At 39.4% G+C, this 18,927-nt stretch overlaps 2 protein-coding genes across 4 annotated transcripts in view; both read right to left on the reverse strand.

The window, feature by feature from the left end:
* Nucleotides 1–18,927, reverse strand: part of EBNA1BP2 (EBNA1 binding protein 2) — a 498,012-nt gene that overhangs the window by 439,677 nt on the left and 39,408 nt on the right. The window lies entirely within an intron of this gene.
* The window catches only part of ST6GALNAC3 (ST6 N-acetylgalactosaminide alpha-2,6-sialyltransferase 3), a 253,727-nt gene that overhangs the window by 227,345 nt on the left and 7,455 nt on the right, over nucleotides 1–18,927 (reverse strand). Inside the window, exon 1 of one of the 3 annotated variants that reach the window (XM_062617246.1) lies at nucleotides 4,273–4,755. The exons of the other annotated variants lie outside the window; for them this stretch is intronic. Coding sequence (XP_062473230.1) covers nucleotides 4,273–4,290 — 18 coding nt within the window. The 5' untranslated portion in view covers nucleotides 4,291–4,755. Of the gene's footprint in view, nucleotides 1–4,272; nucleotides 4,756–18,927 lie in introns of those variants that run through there. 3 annotated transcript variants of the gene reach the window in all.

Consider the following 18,927-nt stretch of genomic DNA (forward strand, 5'->3'; position numbering starts at 1 on the left):
GGTCATCTCGATGGAAGACCCTGCATCCTTCAAATCCCTAGCAGTGAATCAAATGATGGTGAAATACAAAGCCTACCAGGCAAAAGAGAGCAGAAGTAAAACAAGGAATGTGCTTCTGATGACACAGAAACTTGGGAGGAAATATCTACAACCTCCATCATGTGCACAGAGGTTTAAAAAAAAATCAAATTAATTACTAAATATCCAGAATGACAAGCATACAAACAGCAGGACCACATCCTTATAGAACCTTCTGCCTCCTCCCTCTGAACAGCTACTCACCAGGGTGGAAAACTTAATGTAACAAGATCAGCTTTGCTATGAAAAGTGCAGATGGAGCGTATGCCTGTAGATAGTAACGATATCCGTATTACTGCAATGTCTGAAGACCACAGTCAAACACAGGCCGTTGAACACTCAGAGAAAGCTCTCAAAGAAAATTCCTGTCAAAAATAGTTTACCATGTGAACTAAAGGGAATGCAACCTGTGGATTTAATTAAACCATCTGAGATAACCTGGCAACCAAACATGCAAAACAATCAGCTGAACACACAGGTATGATCAACTTCGACAGCATCCTGCAGAAAACTGCTACAGGCATGTGCTGAAGGGGTTGGTTTGGTTGAAACTTGCAAGTCACATTTTGCAAAACAGTTCTTTCAGTCTTTGAATTAGATTAAAAAATGAAACTATTAAAGAGACTTCAAATTTTAGTTGGCCACCTGTTTGCTCTAAGAGAGCTCGCAATCAGCTGTGGTAATAAGAACATCACCTCACATTATCCGAAGATTATTTAGACCACATGATTTCACTGAAGGTTTCAACTCACTTGTGATCTCTACTGGTCGAATGTCATGTCCTGTCTATAGGCACATGAAGTAAGTGCCTTTTGCTACCTCACAGTGAATACAAAGCACACAAACCAGAAGGAAACCTTTCCCAGAATTCATGCTTAGTCCTTACTGTATGGGCCCATCACGCATGGACTTCTTTTATTAAATCTACCACATTAAGCCTACACAGTTAAAATTGTACTATGATGATGATACAATCCACCCCCATCATCTTTTTCAAAAACCTCCATTTAAAAAGAGGAGTTTGTAAACAGGGGAAGGAATAATCCCCTGCAAAGTGCAACATGTGTGAACTGTTACCTATTTTGTTTGCTTTAAAATATCTTGGTGGGGTGTATCAACGTTGTACAGAGTATCATTATCATTCACGTTGCATCCACTGTAGGACAACAGGTAAATTGAAGCATCATTTTTCCATTATGCCAAAAGTAGAATTTCTTTGAAATAATTTATTGAGTAACATTTGTCATCATTTTAAAAGGTCAGCAGCTCGTACAGTAGAAGTTGAGGAGTTCAGCATCTTTAAAGTCAATAGTGACGACCTAAATAATAATCACTATTAATCTAGTAATCAGCAAGGTGGCATGTAGCTACCATAGTAACAGGCATATGATCAACTGTTTGCTTCCAAGAAATGCCTACACTTCACTCAGATCCTTTGCCACAATTTTTAAAGACATGATGAAAAAAATAAAAACACATCCTACATCTCAGAACTTGCCTCTTTCTCTGCATTTCATCAGCAGAAGAGAGGTTTCATTCTCAAAAGAGCATTTCAAGAGTTTTAATGAGGTCTCGCTACTTACTGTGAGACAAAGCCTCCAGAGCCCTGCTCAGTACCAGCCCTACCAATCGTACCTGTGGAGAGTGCACACCACCACAGAGACAGCACGTGCCCTAGTGTGAATCACCTTCCCAAGCATTTCTACAAGGGTTACACACAGAGATTATTTCATGCAGCAGCCACAGTAAAAGGAGATCTTGGTGTCTAAAGGTTACACACCTTTTTTAATACGCTCTCAACTGTTGTAAGTAACTCCAGCTAATTATTAATAGCCACTTCTGTTCTTTGCACTTTACAGACATCTCTCTCCAATCTTATTTATATTAAACTCTCACACGTACAGAACTCAAATATCCAACAGGGGCAGGGAATGGCACAAGGCAGGGCCACAGAGGCACTCAGGGCTGAAGAGGTAAGGATACACAGGTGTTCTGGCTTTCAATCCACTGTACCATCACTTATTTAAAATCTATACCTCTAGCACAGATATTTTTTATTATTATTATTATATTTTTAATGTTTGTAACACAGGCTAGCGACTGAATAATGAGAAAGTCAGGACAAACCTTCAGAAATGTGGGGGCTGAAGCTAACAGGTTTGTATTTTCAGGAAGGAATTAGCCTGGTGTCACATAAAAATACACATATTATTCTGAATTTCCTTGTTATGGTAAAAGCTTGAGGAGTACCTGTAGGCGTTATATTAAAACTTAAGTGCTGTTGAGTATCCCTATCTAGACATTTAAATTACCCCTATGGGATGTCTGTCTGAGAAAGTCCAGCCTGCCTTATGGCAAAACTAATCTTCACATAGCTGTTTCACTTTTCATCCTTGCACCTGCTTGTATTAACAAGATTAAGAATTAAGCTCTCAGAGGGCTATCTGTCATGGACTACCAATTTATCTATTAATTTAATCATCAGAACCACAACCAAACAGAGCTCCAGGCCTGGGCAAAGGGAAGGTATTTATTGTGTTATAATGCAAAGTCTAAAAGGCAAGCCCTTCAAAAGTCCTGCTTATGGCAGGCTGTCTCACCAGACTGTGCAGAGGATTTTTTTTGTAAAAGGATATTCTTATTTAACTGTTAGGGCCAGAGGGATGATTTTGCATGCGATTTCTCCACATGGTTAGAAAAATATAAAGAAATTCTGTCTTCTGAATCATGTGCAGGTCCAAGCTAAGTCATTCAGAGAGTGTTTAAACAGGAGTGCACATGCTTATCTTTATGAAACCAGGCTCCATTCATGGAGCTCGTATCTCCTCACCTCAAGCCAAAGCTTAATACAACACAGTCGTGTCAGTGCTGTCGGCTCAAAGGAGTTTGTTACTATCTATCTCCAAGCAGAACCTGCTAGTTCAGAGCAGTTTTTGCCATCCTTATTAACTGCCACAACCTACATGCTCACAGAATAAAACTCAAAATCACCCATGTACCAGAGACCCAGGAGTAGAGAATGAATGAAAGGGGAATGCAGTGTAGTAAAATAAGAAGTTTTTTTTAAAGTTGAATGCCATAAAAGAAGTGGTAAGAATTCGGTCCAAGGAGACACAGGAATGTTTATTATTTGGGTACTGCTTTGAAGCTCTGCAGAAGCTTTTTATTTATTATTATTATATACCAATTTTGCTGATGCGCTGAAGGTGACTGCTACAAGAAGCCATCCCAAAGTTTGGGATAATCAATCCTTTGTTAGAAGATCAGACTGAAAATACCAAAAGTTTCACAGATCAGTTTTATTTACTAAAAGAAACAGAGCAAAAATATATTCAAAATATACACTGTAGGAAGCAAGGCACACAGCAAAGGAATCCAAAACAAACCACTTCCAACAAGCCAGGCACAGGAGAGTGACTCCCTGCAAGTGACAGCACTGCAAGGAAACAAACGCTGTTTGTTCTCAACTGACTGCACTTCCGCCTCCTCCCCTTTCATTCAATACTTAGTACTAGTGATGCTCCCTCCATCTCCATGACATGCTGGTTGCAAATACTTTTATCTCTGTGAGGAAAGCAGGCTGGAGAAAGCATACGATCACATGGTAAGTTTATGCTTATATTTGCTGATATGAAGGAGAAAACCCTTCCACAAAATAGGTCATTTAATTAGTAAATGCGGTTAAATATGAAGTATAATTGTGTGGAGCTTGTGGATCTTAGGTAAATTCAGCAGGGGAGTGTGTGCTTAGGGAGCAACTGGGACAGCTGTATACATCTGCAACCTTTGCTCTAAAAGCAGTAAATGCTGCACAGTCAGTGAAAAACAGAATAGCTTCCTTCAGTTCTTTCCTTTGTACTAGGAAGTCTGTTGCCCGAATGCTATTGATCCTGAAGGAATTCAGCTCAAAGTCAGCTGAGACAAACCAGAGCCCCTCACCACCCCCCCTCCTATTATTCGGTACACACTTCCCTTCCCACTAGCTTGCAGTTCTGACAATGCAGGGAAAGAGGAGAAGAATGGCAGAGGGAAGCAGAGCACAGCTGTACGTTGCAGAATCTCTCCATATTCATTTGAAAAACAAAGCCAGTATTCAGAAAGACAAGGAAGATGCAATAGGACCATACCGAATCCATGCCTCTGAGCAGCAAGGGGCTCTCTAACAATGCATTCAAGCAACAGATAGAGATTTACCTTCAAAATGCAGGCCATGTTCTTTCTCTATCCTTCCTGCCACAGAGCAGCAGGATTCTACTTTGTGAGCAGCAGTTCCAGTGTCAGGAAAAAGGCTGGTAGAGCTGCAGAACTGCTAGAGCCTACATTCCTGTAGATCCAAATAAGGGTACCACGCATCCAGGATCCGTTAGTCATATTAGTCTTTTTATGCTCCGTTCGTTCCACCCATCAGCTCCTACCACTGGCTGGGAGCCAGCCCAGTACCTCCCCTCCGTCACATGACCGAGTTTGATTCATGGCTCCAGCATGTATTTTCGTAAGCTCCAGGACGCTCTCGCACAATACTATACGTACAAATAGCAATCTATAGCATGCAGATGTTTTGCAACAGCTGCAAATCAAGCTGCATGCTTATAATTAATCCCTGTGCCACTCTACATGTTCTCAGGAGACAGCTGCTGCCACTCGGTCAGGAAAGTCCAAATTCTATCAATCATTTGGGCTCTGAAAAGATCCTTACGCTGCTTGTTATGGTTCAGCACTTTTCATTGCACGGATGGCTTCCCTATGAGAGAGGATCGTTATCAGCAACAAACACAAGTATCCCACCAGAGGTGCCTGTGCTGTGCTGCATGTACCTTTTTGTGTAAAGGGCTGGCATACATCACAGGGAATGGAAAGTGTGGGTTGGTGTGGGTATTTTTTTGTGTTGTGGGGTTTGGTTTTGCTTGGGTTTTGAGGGTTTTTTTTCTTTTCAGGAGGCAGGTATTATTTTTATTTGTGCAAGTCTGATACAGGCTCTCTGAACTATGTTTGGACTTTTCTACACTGTTGTGGGATTAACTGCAGATTAATACATACAGCTGTTGAAGAAATAGTTCATTTTGCATTATCTCATCAAATTCAAATCCTTATCTTACATACTGTGTACTGTATGAATATACACTATATATATACAAACAAATATGGAGGTTTTACTTCATGTTTGTCACTTCTCCTGCAGTCTCTTTCTCCCCCTTTTTTGTTTTCCCGGTACTTCTCATTACTACATCTTGGAACCCTCTGCATTTTCTGTACTTGGCACCTTCCCTGTATTCCTTGTGTGCTACATTGCTTCACTCCTGCTGCTTTAACACACACCATCTCCCTCTCCCTTAATAAATTCCTTGTAGCGGATGTCTTCATCCTCTCTGCAGTGACTCAGGGTACCTGTTTACATGCAGCCAATACACTCCAGTTAATGTTATGAAACTGCTCACCACAGAGCTCCTTAATATGTGGAATACAGAAGGTGTTAGCACTGAGCTGCACCTGTAATAGCCAATTCTATTCCATGTCTGGCAAGTCTCTACTATTCAGGTGCATTCTCTCTCGACAGAAAGTAGGTTGAAACTGAAGGAACTAGCTGTCCTCATTTCCACGCAGGGGCAAATCCTCCCCAAGAAAACAAAAAAAACAGAAAGGGGCTGGGGAGGTTTTCTACAGGCCACACTCCCTGGCTGCCTTACCATGCCCTTTCAAAGGAGATGCCAATTTGTCTTTGGCCTTTGCACCACCCCTCCAGAGCACCACCATTTTACATGGGTCCTGCAAACTCCTCAGCAACTCTCACCACTGTAAATCTACCTCTTTGCTCAACTGAAATTTGCTCCAGATGAAAATTGTAGTATTGCTGGGGAGACAAAAAAAAAAAATTTAATTTCTAACTAAGAGTTGTGTAACAAAAGGAAATATTTAACCAATGAATCAGTGGAAGAAGCTTGTGAGAAAGGGACCATTGGTCTTTTTCTGCTAGAAGCTACCACCAATCAGTGTTAACTCATTCTGGATTACAGTTTGTGCCTCTCTAAAGAGTAGTTATTCATAAGGAATTATGCACCAAATCTCTGGTTCTTAATAAGATACACTTTTTTTCTATTTTGTTTCCAATTAAAAAAAAAAAAAAGGCTATTTTTCTCTCCAGCAGTGAAGAATCCAGTTTTTCTGGAACTGAAACTATTCCTTCCCTCTGTGTAATGGGCTTAGGAAACGTTTCCATCTGAAACAAATGAAAGATACTCCATCCCCTTCCAAGCTCCCACCTTTACCAACTCTGTAAAGGGCAAAAGGAATGAGACTTGGATATAGTCCTGAAAAGTTCAACCATTTCAATATGTCCAAAGCATTGAGGGATTTCCAGTGAATGATATTCCTTGAGGAAATACAGAGATATGGGTAGGTGTCTTAAGTATTTCTCTGACAGACTTTGATTCCAAACACCACATCAGACAAAGTATGTGGACCTTTTACTTTTAGACTTTCTGTAAATGAACATTAAACTTAAAGATATTACATCATTACTTCACTCCAGCAACAGCCACCCTTCCTTCCCTCCTGCCCTGTGACTCACCACAATCCAACCACCTCATATCCAGCAGCCTGCTGGGATGTCACTAGGACACCTTTTTAATGGCATAACAAACATAATTTCTTAGATTGCCCAACAGGCAGCTACAGCCCCTCTATAAAACTTAGAAATACAGTCAAATGCATTTCCTGGAATACTAAAAGTGCTCCAAGTGTTCATGAGTGGCTCACCACATGCAGAGGGTGCCGTAGCTCCTATTGGCCATTCCCAGCCAGCAGGGACCCTTGCAGCAGCAGCAGCTAGTGTTTCAGAAAATGCTCTGCTGGCGCTTGTAAGCACAAGCCATAGGAAACTCTTGTGTTTGTTCCCTGCAAATGCAGGCAAAACTTGAATTTTCTCTTCCACAATTTAATGTAGAGAAAACCTAAACGCACGCCTTTTAGAAAAATACGCACTTTTCTGTAAGGAACAGCAAGAGATTCCACTTTATTTGCTCCTGAGGACAAGAACGGAAGGTGTGACTCCAGCTGAGATCACTACAAAAAGCAGCAGAAACCCCAGTTTTAGGCTTACCTAATTTTACCTCAGAGAAACTACATGGGGAAATGCATCCACCAAACGGAAAAAGCAAACAAACTCTGTCAACACATCTTTTCCATGAGCCTCATGAAGTGTTTTACTTGAACTTTAAATGCGCTTGAAATCAGCTTTAGGTCAAACATAGCTCACACAAATTTCAGTCACACCTACAACTTTCTGTACAAATTTAACATGGTTGTTGTTGCCTGCTAGGGATATCAGAGGGAGCATGAAACTTCCTTTCAAGTCTGAGTCATCATAACACTAAGATGTTACTGCTAGTTCTGGGGACAAACACCTTGCATATTTACCATCTTGTTCAAACCTTTCCAATACATTTGTATGGGGGAGCAATCTTAGGGAAAATATGGTTGGTTGGGCAGCAACTCTTTGCAATTCTAGGTCTTAAAAGCTAATTCTGTCATAATAAATCAATCCTTTGTGGGGAAGGCTGATTAAACCCCCATTTGCCAAGGGTAATACAGCTACACAATACCAGCATTCAAGTAAGAGTTTCTCTGTACTTCCAACAGAGCAAGTTCTGCAGGGCCAGCCTGCGCCATGAGTACTGCTGGATTGGTTTGCTAGGTGAAGGGACATCATACAGCTGATGTTACCTCTTGTAAGAGCTTCAAAGCCAAACCCTCACAAGTAGGTAACAGATTTAGACATTGTTAAAACCATTCTCTCTATTTTAAAAGTGAGTGCTTAGAGAAACTCTGAGAACTATCATCTTCTCACTAACTGTTGAAATCAGACAGTGGCTCATCTAGTGAAAATGCACCCAAAAGGAGGAAACTATTTTAACACTTGCTGCCTCAACAAATTTGTATCAGACAGGCATGACAACACAGCACTTCTCACCCTTCATGGGCAACCTGAGTCAGTGGTGGAGTAACAGATCTGCTCTATTGTTATCTCTTCTTCCCAATCTTCAGTATCAGTTTTTCCTTACCTCGTGTAACTTACCTTTAGAGGTAAGCAACCTAAGTTAGTCAGCAGCCCAGTGGCATGACAGAGGTAGAAGACAAGATGGTAGAAAGACAGCAGCATATGATTTGAACAGGAAATCTTATCAGGTTATCCAAATGTTAAATGTAATTTTAGTTTAAACCTTTTCATGAGCCTGACTTTTCAGGTAAGAAAAAAAGAGGTGAGCTCCTGCTTCACTTTGTCTGAAGTTCAGAAGGTGAGGAGAACACATGGGAGTTGATACAGCCCAAATCCTATATTTACTTTTCAGAAAATCCTTAGAGCTTCAAACAAGCATGCCAGATACACATTACTGAAAGAGCCCAACTGGAAGTATATTGCCCTACCCAGCTTCTTGCTCAGCACAATACATCAGTGCACATCATGCCACATTTGAAGAAAAAACAAGAAAAAGAGGAAAGCTTAGTTGTGAACTACTTCTCTACTTCTACATGTTCTTCTGGCAGGAGACATGGGCTGCTCAGCACCATTAATGTTATTAGAAATTCAGCTCATCACCTCACTATTATTCAGTGTCATGGTAACAATTCAGCACAGCCACAGAGCCCTTCCAGACCTTTCATGTTCTCGAGTTCCCCCTGGCTCCTTACACACATACAAACACACTCAAATCCTTGCCTCCCAACTCTCTTTCAATTAAACATGCTTTTAAAAGAAAAGAAATACACAAGTTTTGGCCAGACCTGGTAGTTTAGGAAAAAAAAATTTCCATTTATTCTCTGTCACAAGACAAATCTTTGAATAAGGTAAATGCTAGTTAGTATCTGTAGAATAATAAAGGATATAGTCTATTGTATATCTGTAGTATATAGCTTTTAGATAAAGCACACATTATTATGATTCAAAAGAAAATACAAAACACTGTTTTTAAATGCATGAATATACAAATATTAAAACTCAAAGGTCTGTAGAGGTTCCTGGAAGCAGAACACAGCAAACCCTACAAATCAGTAATCTTTTCAGAACGTTGTCATTTTATTTTTATTCCAACTCCAAGAACATCAAGTTTCTGGCTTTGAAGTTGCTTATTAAATAGCGATAATTTACACTAAACAATAGACTGCTCTATTTAGTATTAATGAAATAAGTGTATGTCATATCTCTTATTTGCAAGTTTGTTTTAACAGAACAAATTGAATTTAAAATGCAGCAAAAAGAAGTGCTTGGCGAAGAGCACTGTCCATCTCCCCAAGCAGCTCTCCTCCAGTTAAAACAGCCTAAGCAACTCTGAAGAGTGTTGTGTTCGTTTTGTGCCACCAGCTGTTTTGCCTGAATAAAAATAGTAAGATAAAGAAATATATAACTAGGAAGTCTCCAGGAAAAGAAAACCTACCAGTAATATTCTGAAGGGCATTCAAAAGCTAAATGATGTGTTTGAAAATGCACTGTCATTTAAAGATAATGTTGCTGATTAGAAAATATGGCTGGCTGACAGGCATTGCTTGCAAGTTCTTCAGCCAAGGGCATATTTGGTTTTTCCACTATTCACTTTTTACATTTTTTGTTCCCATTATCAATGCCTCACACTCCTGCTATTTTTATAACATCTAATTCTAACATCACAAAAACTTTATTTCACACTTGGAGACATCCGTGTCAGTTTGCCCTCTAATGAGATTTTATCTTGGAGAATACAGCTGTTCACATAAAAGGAGCTTAGTAAAAGGAACCAGCAACAATTTCAATCACAGTATTGAAGGCTCTTAAATTGGAACAGAAAATTTAAATCCGGCATTTCAACTTAGAAGAATACCTTCTCCTGAACTGTAGGAGAGAGTGTCCCCTCATGCTTCCTCCAAAGATCCACTGCTGTTATGGGCTGAGCTCTGTAGCTATCCAAATTGCCTATCCTTTGGAAAAGGAAAAAAATAAACAACACACAGAAAACCCAATCCCTATCCCTTCCTGAGACTTTATCTAATGTTTCTTTTCACTTGAAAGGAAAACCTTAAAGGCACAGCAGTAAAGACAGATTTATTTAATAAAGGAATGAATTAATTTTGGGTTAGGGAGGGAAAGAAGTGCAGGAAGTTTTTGACCACTCTCATGTGAAATACCCAAAGGAGCTCAGCCCCAGCACTGCCAAATCTGAGCCACCTCGCTCAACAGCAGCCTGCTACACATCATATCATTACAAAACTCTGAAGCAAAATGCTGTATCTTGGTCTTGAAAAAGAATTTCCCTCCAGGAAAAAAATAAATAAACCAGCCTCCATGCTGGGAGCTAAATGGGAATTTGAGAATCCTATTTTTGATAGAGAAAGCCGAGACTGTGGAAAACAGGAACCCGTATCTACTTCACAAGCTGGAAAATAGGGGAAGGACAACTGGCACTCACCTTGCCTATCTAGAGCCCCAGACACTATCCTTTTAAGAGGCACTGTGTAGACACTGTGATGACTGTCAGCATCTTCTGAGGGTTCTTGGAGGTCTTCCCTTACTCTGGCTGACAGCAACAAAGCTCCGAGCAGGGACAGCAGCAGCCACTGCTCAACAGTCTGCTCTGCCATAAACAGAAAGCCAGAGGCAGGTGCCATGCACCACCAGGGACAACAGATTCTGTGTCCCGTATCATCTCAGGAGACACGGGGAGCAGCATGGCAGACAGGATAGGAGTCCAGGACAGAGTTCTGAATATGGCTGGGGTCCAGAAAAATATGATCCTGAGGGCAGATTTGTCCAGAACTTTCTATTTTTAATTAAAACCAGCACAACAGAAAGCCAAAAACAAAGGACTTTTTTCTAATCTCAGTATCAGGGTTTAGAATTCCTTGTAGTCACAGGCTTTCAAGAGAACAGACAAATGTAATCAGAAACAGGTCATATTCTGCAACAATTTATGAACTGCACTATCTCTACTAAGGCAAGAAGCATGCACAGGATATAAACTAACACAAGGCGTAACTTGTGGTCTTGGTTCACTGAGCATTATGAGTTGGCATTATTTTAGTGTGCTGTGAATGGGTATGTAACATGATAACAATTTTAGGAATAAAATATATCCAAGACAAAAATCTGAAGCACTATTTCGTTCAATTACAGCCTCAATATTTAGACATGCAATAAAAAAAAAGTGGTTTATATACCAGAAAACTAAGCAATGTTTTCTTGTTAACAAAGGTGAAATATAGAGAGATTTACAGAGACAGAAAGTTCCTAGAACCCACATACTTATTAAACCTCATTTTGCACTTGATTCCTGAGTTATAAAACGAATCGAACTATCATACTGAAATCCATTAAGATTCTTTCAATGAAATTCCCTTCTTGGCATATTTAAAGTCTTACTTAGCCACAGTTTGAGAAACAGAAAAACTAAAAGCTGCTTTCAGATCCTGAATCATGAGTTTTACTCCTCTGAATTCAAATAAACTGATACCCTACTCCTCTATTAAATTCATAGTCTTCTTGAAGCCTTTAGAGGCACTAACCAGCTATTATGCTGTGTCCTAACGGCAACAGACTTTGCTCCACTGGATCTAAAGAGAAGAAATTATCTACCTTATTAAAGCTAAGCTACCTTGACCCATGCAAAGTGCCAGCAGCAAAAACTTTGCTGTACTTTGAAGAATCCATATCCATATCAAACTATAAACATATAGCTTTGCCTTTTTCCTGAGCAGGTCTTCCAAAACACTGATAGCTCTCATACGGGATTTTTAACAAAATACATCCCGTGTAATGCTTTTAATTAAACCACAATGCTACAAGTTTATAGCTGACGAGTTTGCCTCTGAGTTTTCTGCACTGCTGTGTAATACTCAGCTAGAAGATAAAAAGCTGTAGTTATACAAGGATTTAAGGTCCTTAATGAGTTGGCAAACTTTTGGATATTGCCTCATTGGAACAACCAGAGACCCTGACTTTAAGGATTTGGGTTCCAAACACAAGAATTGCTTCACACACAAATTATATTATTCAAAAACATGCAATTAAATATTTAGAATTGAACACAAGAAAGAAATACAGGAATTCAGCCTGGGAACACAGCTCTCTGAATTTTTAAATGACATGATCACACAATTCTTTCCCCAAAGGAAGTTTCTGGCTTGTGGGTTTGGATTTTTTAGCTTTTTTTTTTTAATTTTATTTTATTTTTAGTTGTCTTTCCACTTCTAGTTCAAAAGGTGGAACGTATAAAGGATGAGAGTGAATCAGCATTACATGAATACACTGTTTCCTACAGGATCACTGCTTCACTTATTGGAAAAAATTATATAGCAAATGAGAAATGGTTTTAAGGAAAAACTGCAGAAGTAGTCTGATTTAAATCATTGAAAGACAGCAGCTGTGAAGAGGTAGATTCTGAACTTGTCTCCAATATAAAACCTCTGCAGAGCTCTCTGAATTAATAACTAGGCACTAGTATTACTTTCCCTCATTTTCTAGGCTCCCAATTTGAAACTATAAGGGCTTATTCACTGATGCTTTTGGTACTTGCAGCTGCAGTTGAAGGTAATAGGAGTTATATATTGAGCACATTAATTGATACATAATGCCAAGTACTCTGAAAAATGAGATCTTAGGCACCTATAATGGACAGCAGCATTAATGGACACTAACCATTTTTTCCTGTGACTGTCTCTCCTATGAAATAGTAATAACTTTTAATGTGGATTTGTCATATTACAGTGAATAGCATAAGAGCATCCATTAGGAAATTGGGCATCCTGTGTTCAGGAAATGCTTTCACCGTCATGAAGCAACTTGTGGCATAGGGCCACACTTGGGCAAGGAGGAGCAAACAGAATATTAAATGTCTGCTCTTTGCTTGCCATCTGGCCAACCTCTGCATGTAAACAAGTCAGGAGCATTAGAACAAAACCCAATCATGTTATTTAGAGCTCTGCATAATGTTTAGGAAATAATTTAACCAAATTAAGACTGCAGAGGTAATCAGCTTGGCATTTAACTTCTGAGAGCCAAGGTTTGTTATTTAATATAATTTTTATTTTAGTATCCCAGAAACCAGAGGCATAAATTCCATCTCCTACCATTACAGTGACACTCAACAGGGTTACCAGTAAAGCTTTCTAACTCCCAGGACCCAAGACACCATTCCTCAAAACCCAGCAATTCACACAAAAGCAGTCACTTTGAGACCTAGAGGACAACCTTTCCCTAATAGGTGTTAGCAGCAGGGAGAGGCAAGATCCTGTCCCATGACAAACCCCAATCTAGCCAATACTGACTGCCGAATCTACCAACTCTGCCATTTAACAGAATACAATTTAAATCATCACTATCAATGAACCCTTTCTCAACTAGAAGCTACACAGAACGTATGTCATGGTTATGCTAAATTTGAGCAGGGGAAAACCAGACCAACCGACCAAAACCCAAGTTTATTTTAGGAGTTCAAATAACTTTAGAAACAAGAAGTCTCAGAGTAAGTCCATTTAATGGTCCCTGGACAATTAGAAATGTGGCACGTTTGTTAACTTTGACAACTTATGATCCCTGTTGATCCTGATGTTTCAGTTAAAGTAATTTTAAAGTTTTCAGAAAAGCTTTAAGTCCTCCATTAGGTTTCCCCAGGCTGAAAATGGAAGATGCCTGCATCCATTACAGAGGTAAAACACAAAGATTTGGTGGTCTGACTATTTTTAAAAAGCCAGGTTTTTGAGCAATTTAATCCTGCCATACATCACTCTAAGCCAGTGAGGGTCTTCACTGGCTCAGTGGCCTTCGGTGTAAGATACCAGGCTTTGCAAAGATAATTCAATTTGCAAACTTTTCATTGAAAGTAAGTTGCATATCTCCAGGACAAATTTACCATGTTTTCAGTCACACCATCATTTACAAACCTTTGTATCTACCATTCCTCCCTCACTGCAATATAAAGACCTCTGTAACAATATTCTCAGCAGTTTCAGTACATATTTATTACTATTACAGTATAGTCACAGCCCGCATCCCAGCAGCATAGGAATCAGAACCTAGAGCCAAAAGCATTTGAGAACGTCTAAGTGAAATATGTTTATAATGCAGATTTTTAATGTACAAGATAAGTAAAGAGCTTTCCCTGCCCCTATATTTTAAGGATGATTACCAGCCTATCATTTTTTATGTCTTTTCTTATTATTGATAGCATGGTTATTAATGTTTGCAAATCACATAACACCCTGATTTTCTTGCAACAAAAGTGCAAATAGAATTGTATGTGAACACCAAGGAGGGAATAAAATAAGTATAAAGAGATATATTTTAAATAGAAAACATTTCAGACAGAAAATGTTTTTAGTCATCCTCAGGTGGGTAATACTCCACACTTCCTTTCCCCCCAGGGATTTATTAGTATAATTAGTGTTAAACTCAGTATTTTTGTTAATTCAGCAGGAAGTATCAACGTTAAAAATAGCTTGTGATTTGTCATGCACACCATAATACAGTTTTATCACATTTTTTATTATTTTGAAAGCCTTCCAAGATTTTCCTTATCAAGATGTGACAGAAGTCTTTCCATAGCTCAGTTGTCTCTCTAAAATGCTGCAGTACATAACAAAGAAAAAGCTTTATAGTTGGAGATAAACCTACTGTGCTTTCCATTGTAATAAAATTTACAGCAGCATTTGGATAAACTGGTTTCATCAGTTCTGAAAAAGAAATACATTCTAGGAGCTAAGATTGACTACATGCCCATTCAGGCATTCTGTATAGCAGTCATGGAAGCAAGAAGCTGTCAGAACAAGGTAAATTAAATTGAACCAGTCCTTAAAAGCCTCAGATTTTGGAATCTGCATGCAAGCAGGATGGCTACTAACACCAGGGAGTGTCAGAGTACATGGATGATCTAGATTTTTTTCCTGTGAGATTAAATGGAATACTTAGCAGCAAACACAAAGTTCCTCTATTTTATTCATCCAAAATGCAGCTGTCTTTTACCGTTAAAGACTCCTAAAGTAAAGGTGCATGATTTTGGAGCTGGGGGTAGAGAAAGTTTTAATTATATTGGACTAATCCTCTCCTTCAATTCCCTTAGTGAAGTATCATTCCAGAAATGCATGCACAGGAGAAATGGCCAGTTCCACTGGAATTTACCCGGGACCGTATTTATGTCCTTGGTATAAATCACAATCCTGAGAGAGTTTTCATTAAAAGATATAAACTTGTTAAGTGAGGTCATTAACAACTGAAGAGCAACTGGTTCTGAAGTGCCAGGAAGGACAGCTTTTTAAGTCATAGCTCTGTCATATCCTTCGTATTCTTGGACAATTTGCTTTGCGAGTTAACATTTACCTACCTTCTCCTGACAAGAATAAAGAAAATTGTTGCAGTCCTGTAAAAAATCTTAATCCAGTATAACAGCAACCAGTAAAGATTTTCCCATTTGGAAAAATCATGAAGGGTATCACATTTTGCAGTCACACGTTCCTTCTGTGAACCATGTGGCTGCTGTTATCTAAGGGCTGTAACAATAAAGTCAGTCAGGGCTAAAGGTCTTGGGGTAATATGGGAGGGGAGTGGGGTGTGGAATTCAGTTAAATCATAGTCAGACAGGAAATTATCACTATTGACTTTTGGGAGCATTTCCTTCTTTCTTTCCCCTGGTTACTATTTTTAGACCCCACAAAGTGAAGCATCAGCAATTCCTCTGAGGGACAGCAGCTCTGCATTAAAGGCATGAAGCCACTGACTTTCAGTTAAATAGACTGGCATTAGGACTCTGTAAAAAGCTGACAGATTTGTGCTTAATTCTGTTTTCACAAACAGAAATTAAAACTTTTTCTACAGTGAAATTCTTGCCTTGTAACATAACATCCCAAGCATAAGCCCTAGGTGAGAGCAGATTGGTGAATTTTCAAAGTAGTATCTTAAACCCATTGGGGATTTCAGTGACATTTACATTTCCACAGTGCCCAGTTTATTTCTATCTGGGTTTCAGAAGGCAGCCATTATTTGCATTGCTTGAAGCTTTTGTTATGCACAGTCAAAACAAATACTGTTCTCCAAAATAAGTTCACTGGAGGGGCAGGAGAATTTAGCTTTGAATATACTTCAGATAGTCAATCTGCTTTAAGCAAAGCTTTTGGAGTTTTAAAATGCTATTCTGTCTCTCCTTGAGAATAGCTGCAGAGAAAGATCTGGGATTCTTCCCCCCACACCTGCTCTCCATCCATCCTTCCCTCTTTCCAAACCAGCACAAAGCAGTAGCAAGGATGACTGGCCATAGCCAAGTTAGAATAACATTAGAGATTGCCCCTGTAGTATCATAATAATGTATTCAGATAAGCGCTAGAAAATAGTAAATACAGCAAGGAGAGATGGCTTGCCAGAGGAAATTATCTCAGCTGGAAAGCAAGAAACAAACACTAAACACCAACATTTCTGCTTTACTGTTTGCATGTTACAGTTCACAAAAAAATGGTGAAGAAACTTCCAAGAGGCAAAACAAAACTAGATCAGGACTCAAAGTTTGAGAGGAAGAACCTGAGAGAGAGAGGGAAAACGAAGACAAGGTTTTTAACACCCAGACATCACCATCACACAGATGGGAATTTAAAGCTTTGAATCTTTTCTGTATTCATTTATATTTTATTTCCAGGAGACATTTGTTGAAGTGTTTGGCCCACATTTGCAGTTTGCTTCTAAAACCTGGGCTAGCACTGCTAGAACAGATTTCTATCATAAGACAAAATTCTTTCACCATCTTCTACACCAAGCCTGTGCTCTTACCTGTTACTTGTAACTGACTGTTCAAGACATGGCTGAAAAACAGTACTGACTGGGGTGCAAACTCATTACCTGCATGACATCATGAAGCAGTTCAAGCAATGTTGGCAACTACTTTCACAGACATCAGAGTACATTTCAAGTAAGGACCAGTAGTTTTACTAAGTATGTAGTTGGCAGGGTTGGTTACTACAAAAAGCTCTTAATTATATTATCATCAGGAGAGCCACTTGTCTTCAGCAGCAAATACCCCAATAAGAGATTATTATTCTTTGACCTTAGTGTACTCTAGTTTCCATGCAATATTCTTCTTTGGTATTTCCTTGATACCCAGAGATAAGCAGGACTCTTGTTTCCTGGACATAGTACTATAATTAGTTATAAATAAAACCATTAAAGAAAGATAGGGATGTTTTTTAAAGCAAAAAAAAAAAAAACACCTGGAAATACACTGCTCATCCAAGCCAGCTCTACTTGTCATTACAGCAAGAACTACAGAGATGAACAGCAAAAGTAGAGAACTGCATTGCTCACCCTCTTCCTCCGCAACATCAAGCTGGCTGTAGCCTGCTCTTGGATGCAGGCACATCCAGAGCTGGGATAATGGGTGCACATCTGCCAGCATTCCCAGAGAGCAGAACTGTTCTCTCTGCTCTTGCAGATACCTTCACAATGGGAGACATCTTAAGTACACTTCTAGGACAGGGAAGACTCCTGAACTTGGGCAATACCACCAATAAAAGCAGCAATGGCTGCTGTCTGTCAGCTGTTTGGGTGGCAATCGTGCTGTATCATGCTGTTCGATAACCTCAGCAGTGAAACATGGACCTCTGCTGCTACACAGTGTTTGGTGGGGGAAAACAACAGCGCACGGAAAGCAGTGATGGTGCAAACTCTTTTCTGTTTTCAAAAAGACTCAGAAAGGAATTGCTCCTGTATGCATGCAAAAATCAAAGTGAGAATTGGGAAGGAGGTTAATTGAGGTATGGATTAAAGTCCTGTTCTAGGACTGTGGATACAAAAGAAGTGCTGGAAAGCCCTTAGAGGTTAACGTAAAGAACACAGAAGGGAAGGAAAGACAGAAGAAAGACAAGCTGCATGATGTACCAGGTTTGAACACTTGAATAGGAGAGCAGGAAGATCTATGCAAAACCAAAATAACAAAAACCCCTAATTTTTTTATCCAGAAGTATTTACTGTACATAGCTCTCCAGTCACAGAGTAGACTAGCAACTTCAATGATGAACCAACTTCATTACAGGTTTTTATAGAGGCAATCAAACTGTGGCTCTGTTACAGCTTGAAGTAATCTAAACTCTTTCCTCTTCAAATTTATTTTCAGCAAGATCAACTCCAAGAGCTGGGACCTGATTGCATGAGTGCGACTGCTAGAGAAGAAAAATGTGTGTGTGCACGTGCAAAGGGAAGGCGAGAACAGAGTAAATGCTGTGAGGACAGCACAGTGACTGTTTATGTTTCCTTAAAGTTCCAAAAATCCTCAGAATAGCCACAGAAGTTTTTAACCAAGAAATAAGCAAAGCTCAGAGCTCACATCCCAAGTGAAGTCCATGAATAGAGCAGAGAATTTACCTAATATAACAAACCACAGAACAAAAATGCAGAGGGGGAAAAATGGATAGAAAATACAATGTAGAATAAGAGGGAAACCTAAATGCAGGGTAGCACTTGTAGGAATTCTGGAGACCACTGTGATAATGGACAGTGTTCCAAGTACAGGGTCACCTGAACTACAGGTAGTAAGGGATGCAAGGGTGTCATATAAAGGAATTACACAATAATTTAGATTACATTCTGCATGCAAGAGAAGATCACACAATACAAGACAGCAAAATATATTTAATGCTCAGATTAGGACCAAGACATGACCTCAGCAGACAGTAAGAAAACTGGATGCAAAACAGAGATGAAGGCATCAGGCAATGTGATATAATAGCTACAAAGATTTTCCCAGCATCATGCAAGAGAACGGAGCAAAGTCATCCAACCAGGAAAAATACTGACACAACTGTTAAATCACTGGGACAGTGTAAATTAAAGAAAAAAAAACCACTGGCCTAAAT

The sequence above is a fragment of the Pezoporus occidentalis genome, unplaced genomic scaffold, assembly GCF_034315485.1.
Source record: "Pezoporus occidentalis ecotype Australia unplaced genomic scaffold, CSIRO_AGI_Poc_V1 ctg194, whole genome shotgun sequence".
In the NCBI taxonomy this organism is placed as follows: Eukaryota; Metazoa; Chordata; class Aves; order Psittaciformes; family Psittacidae; genus Pezoporus; species Pezoporus occidentalis.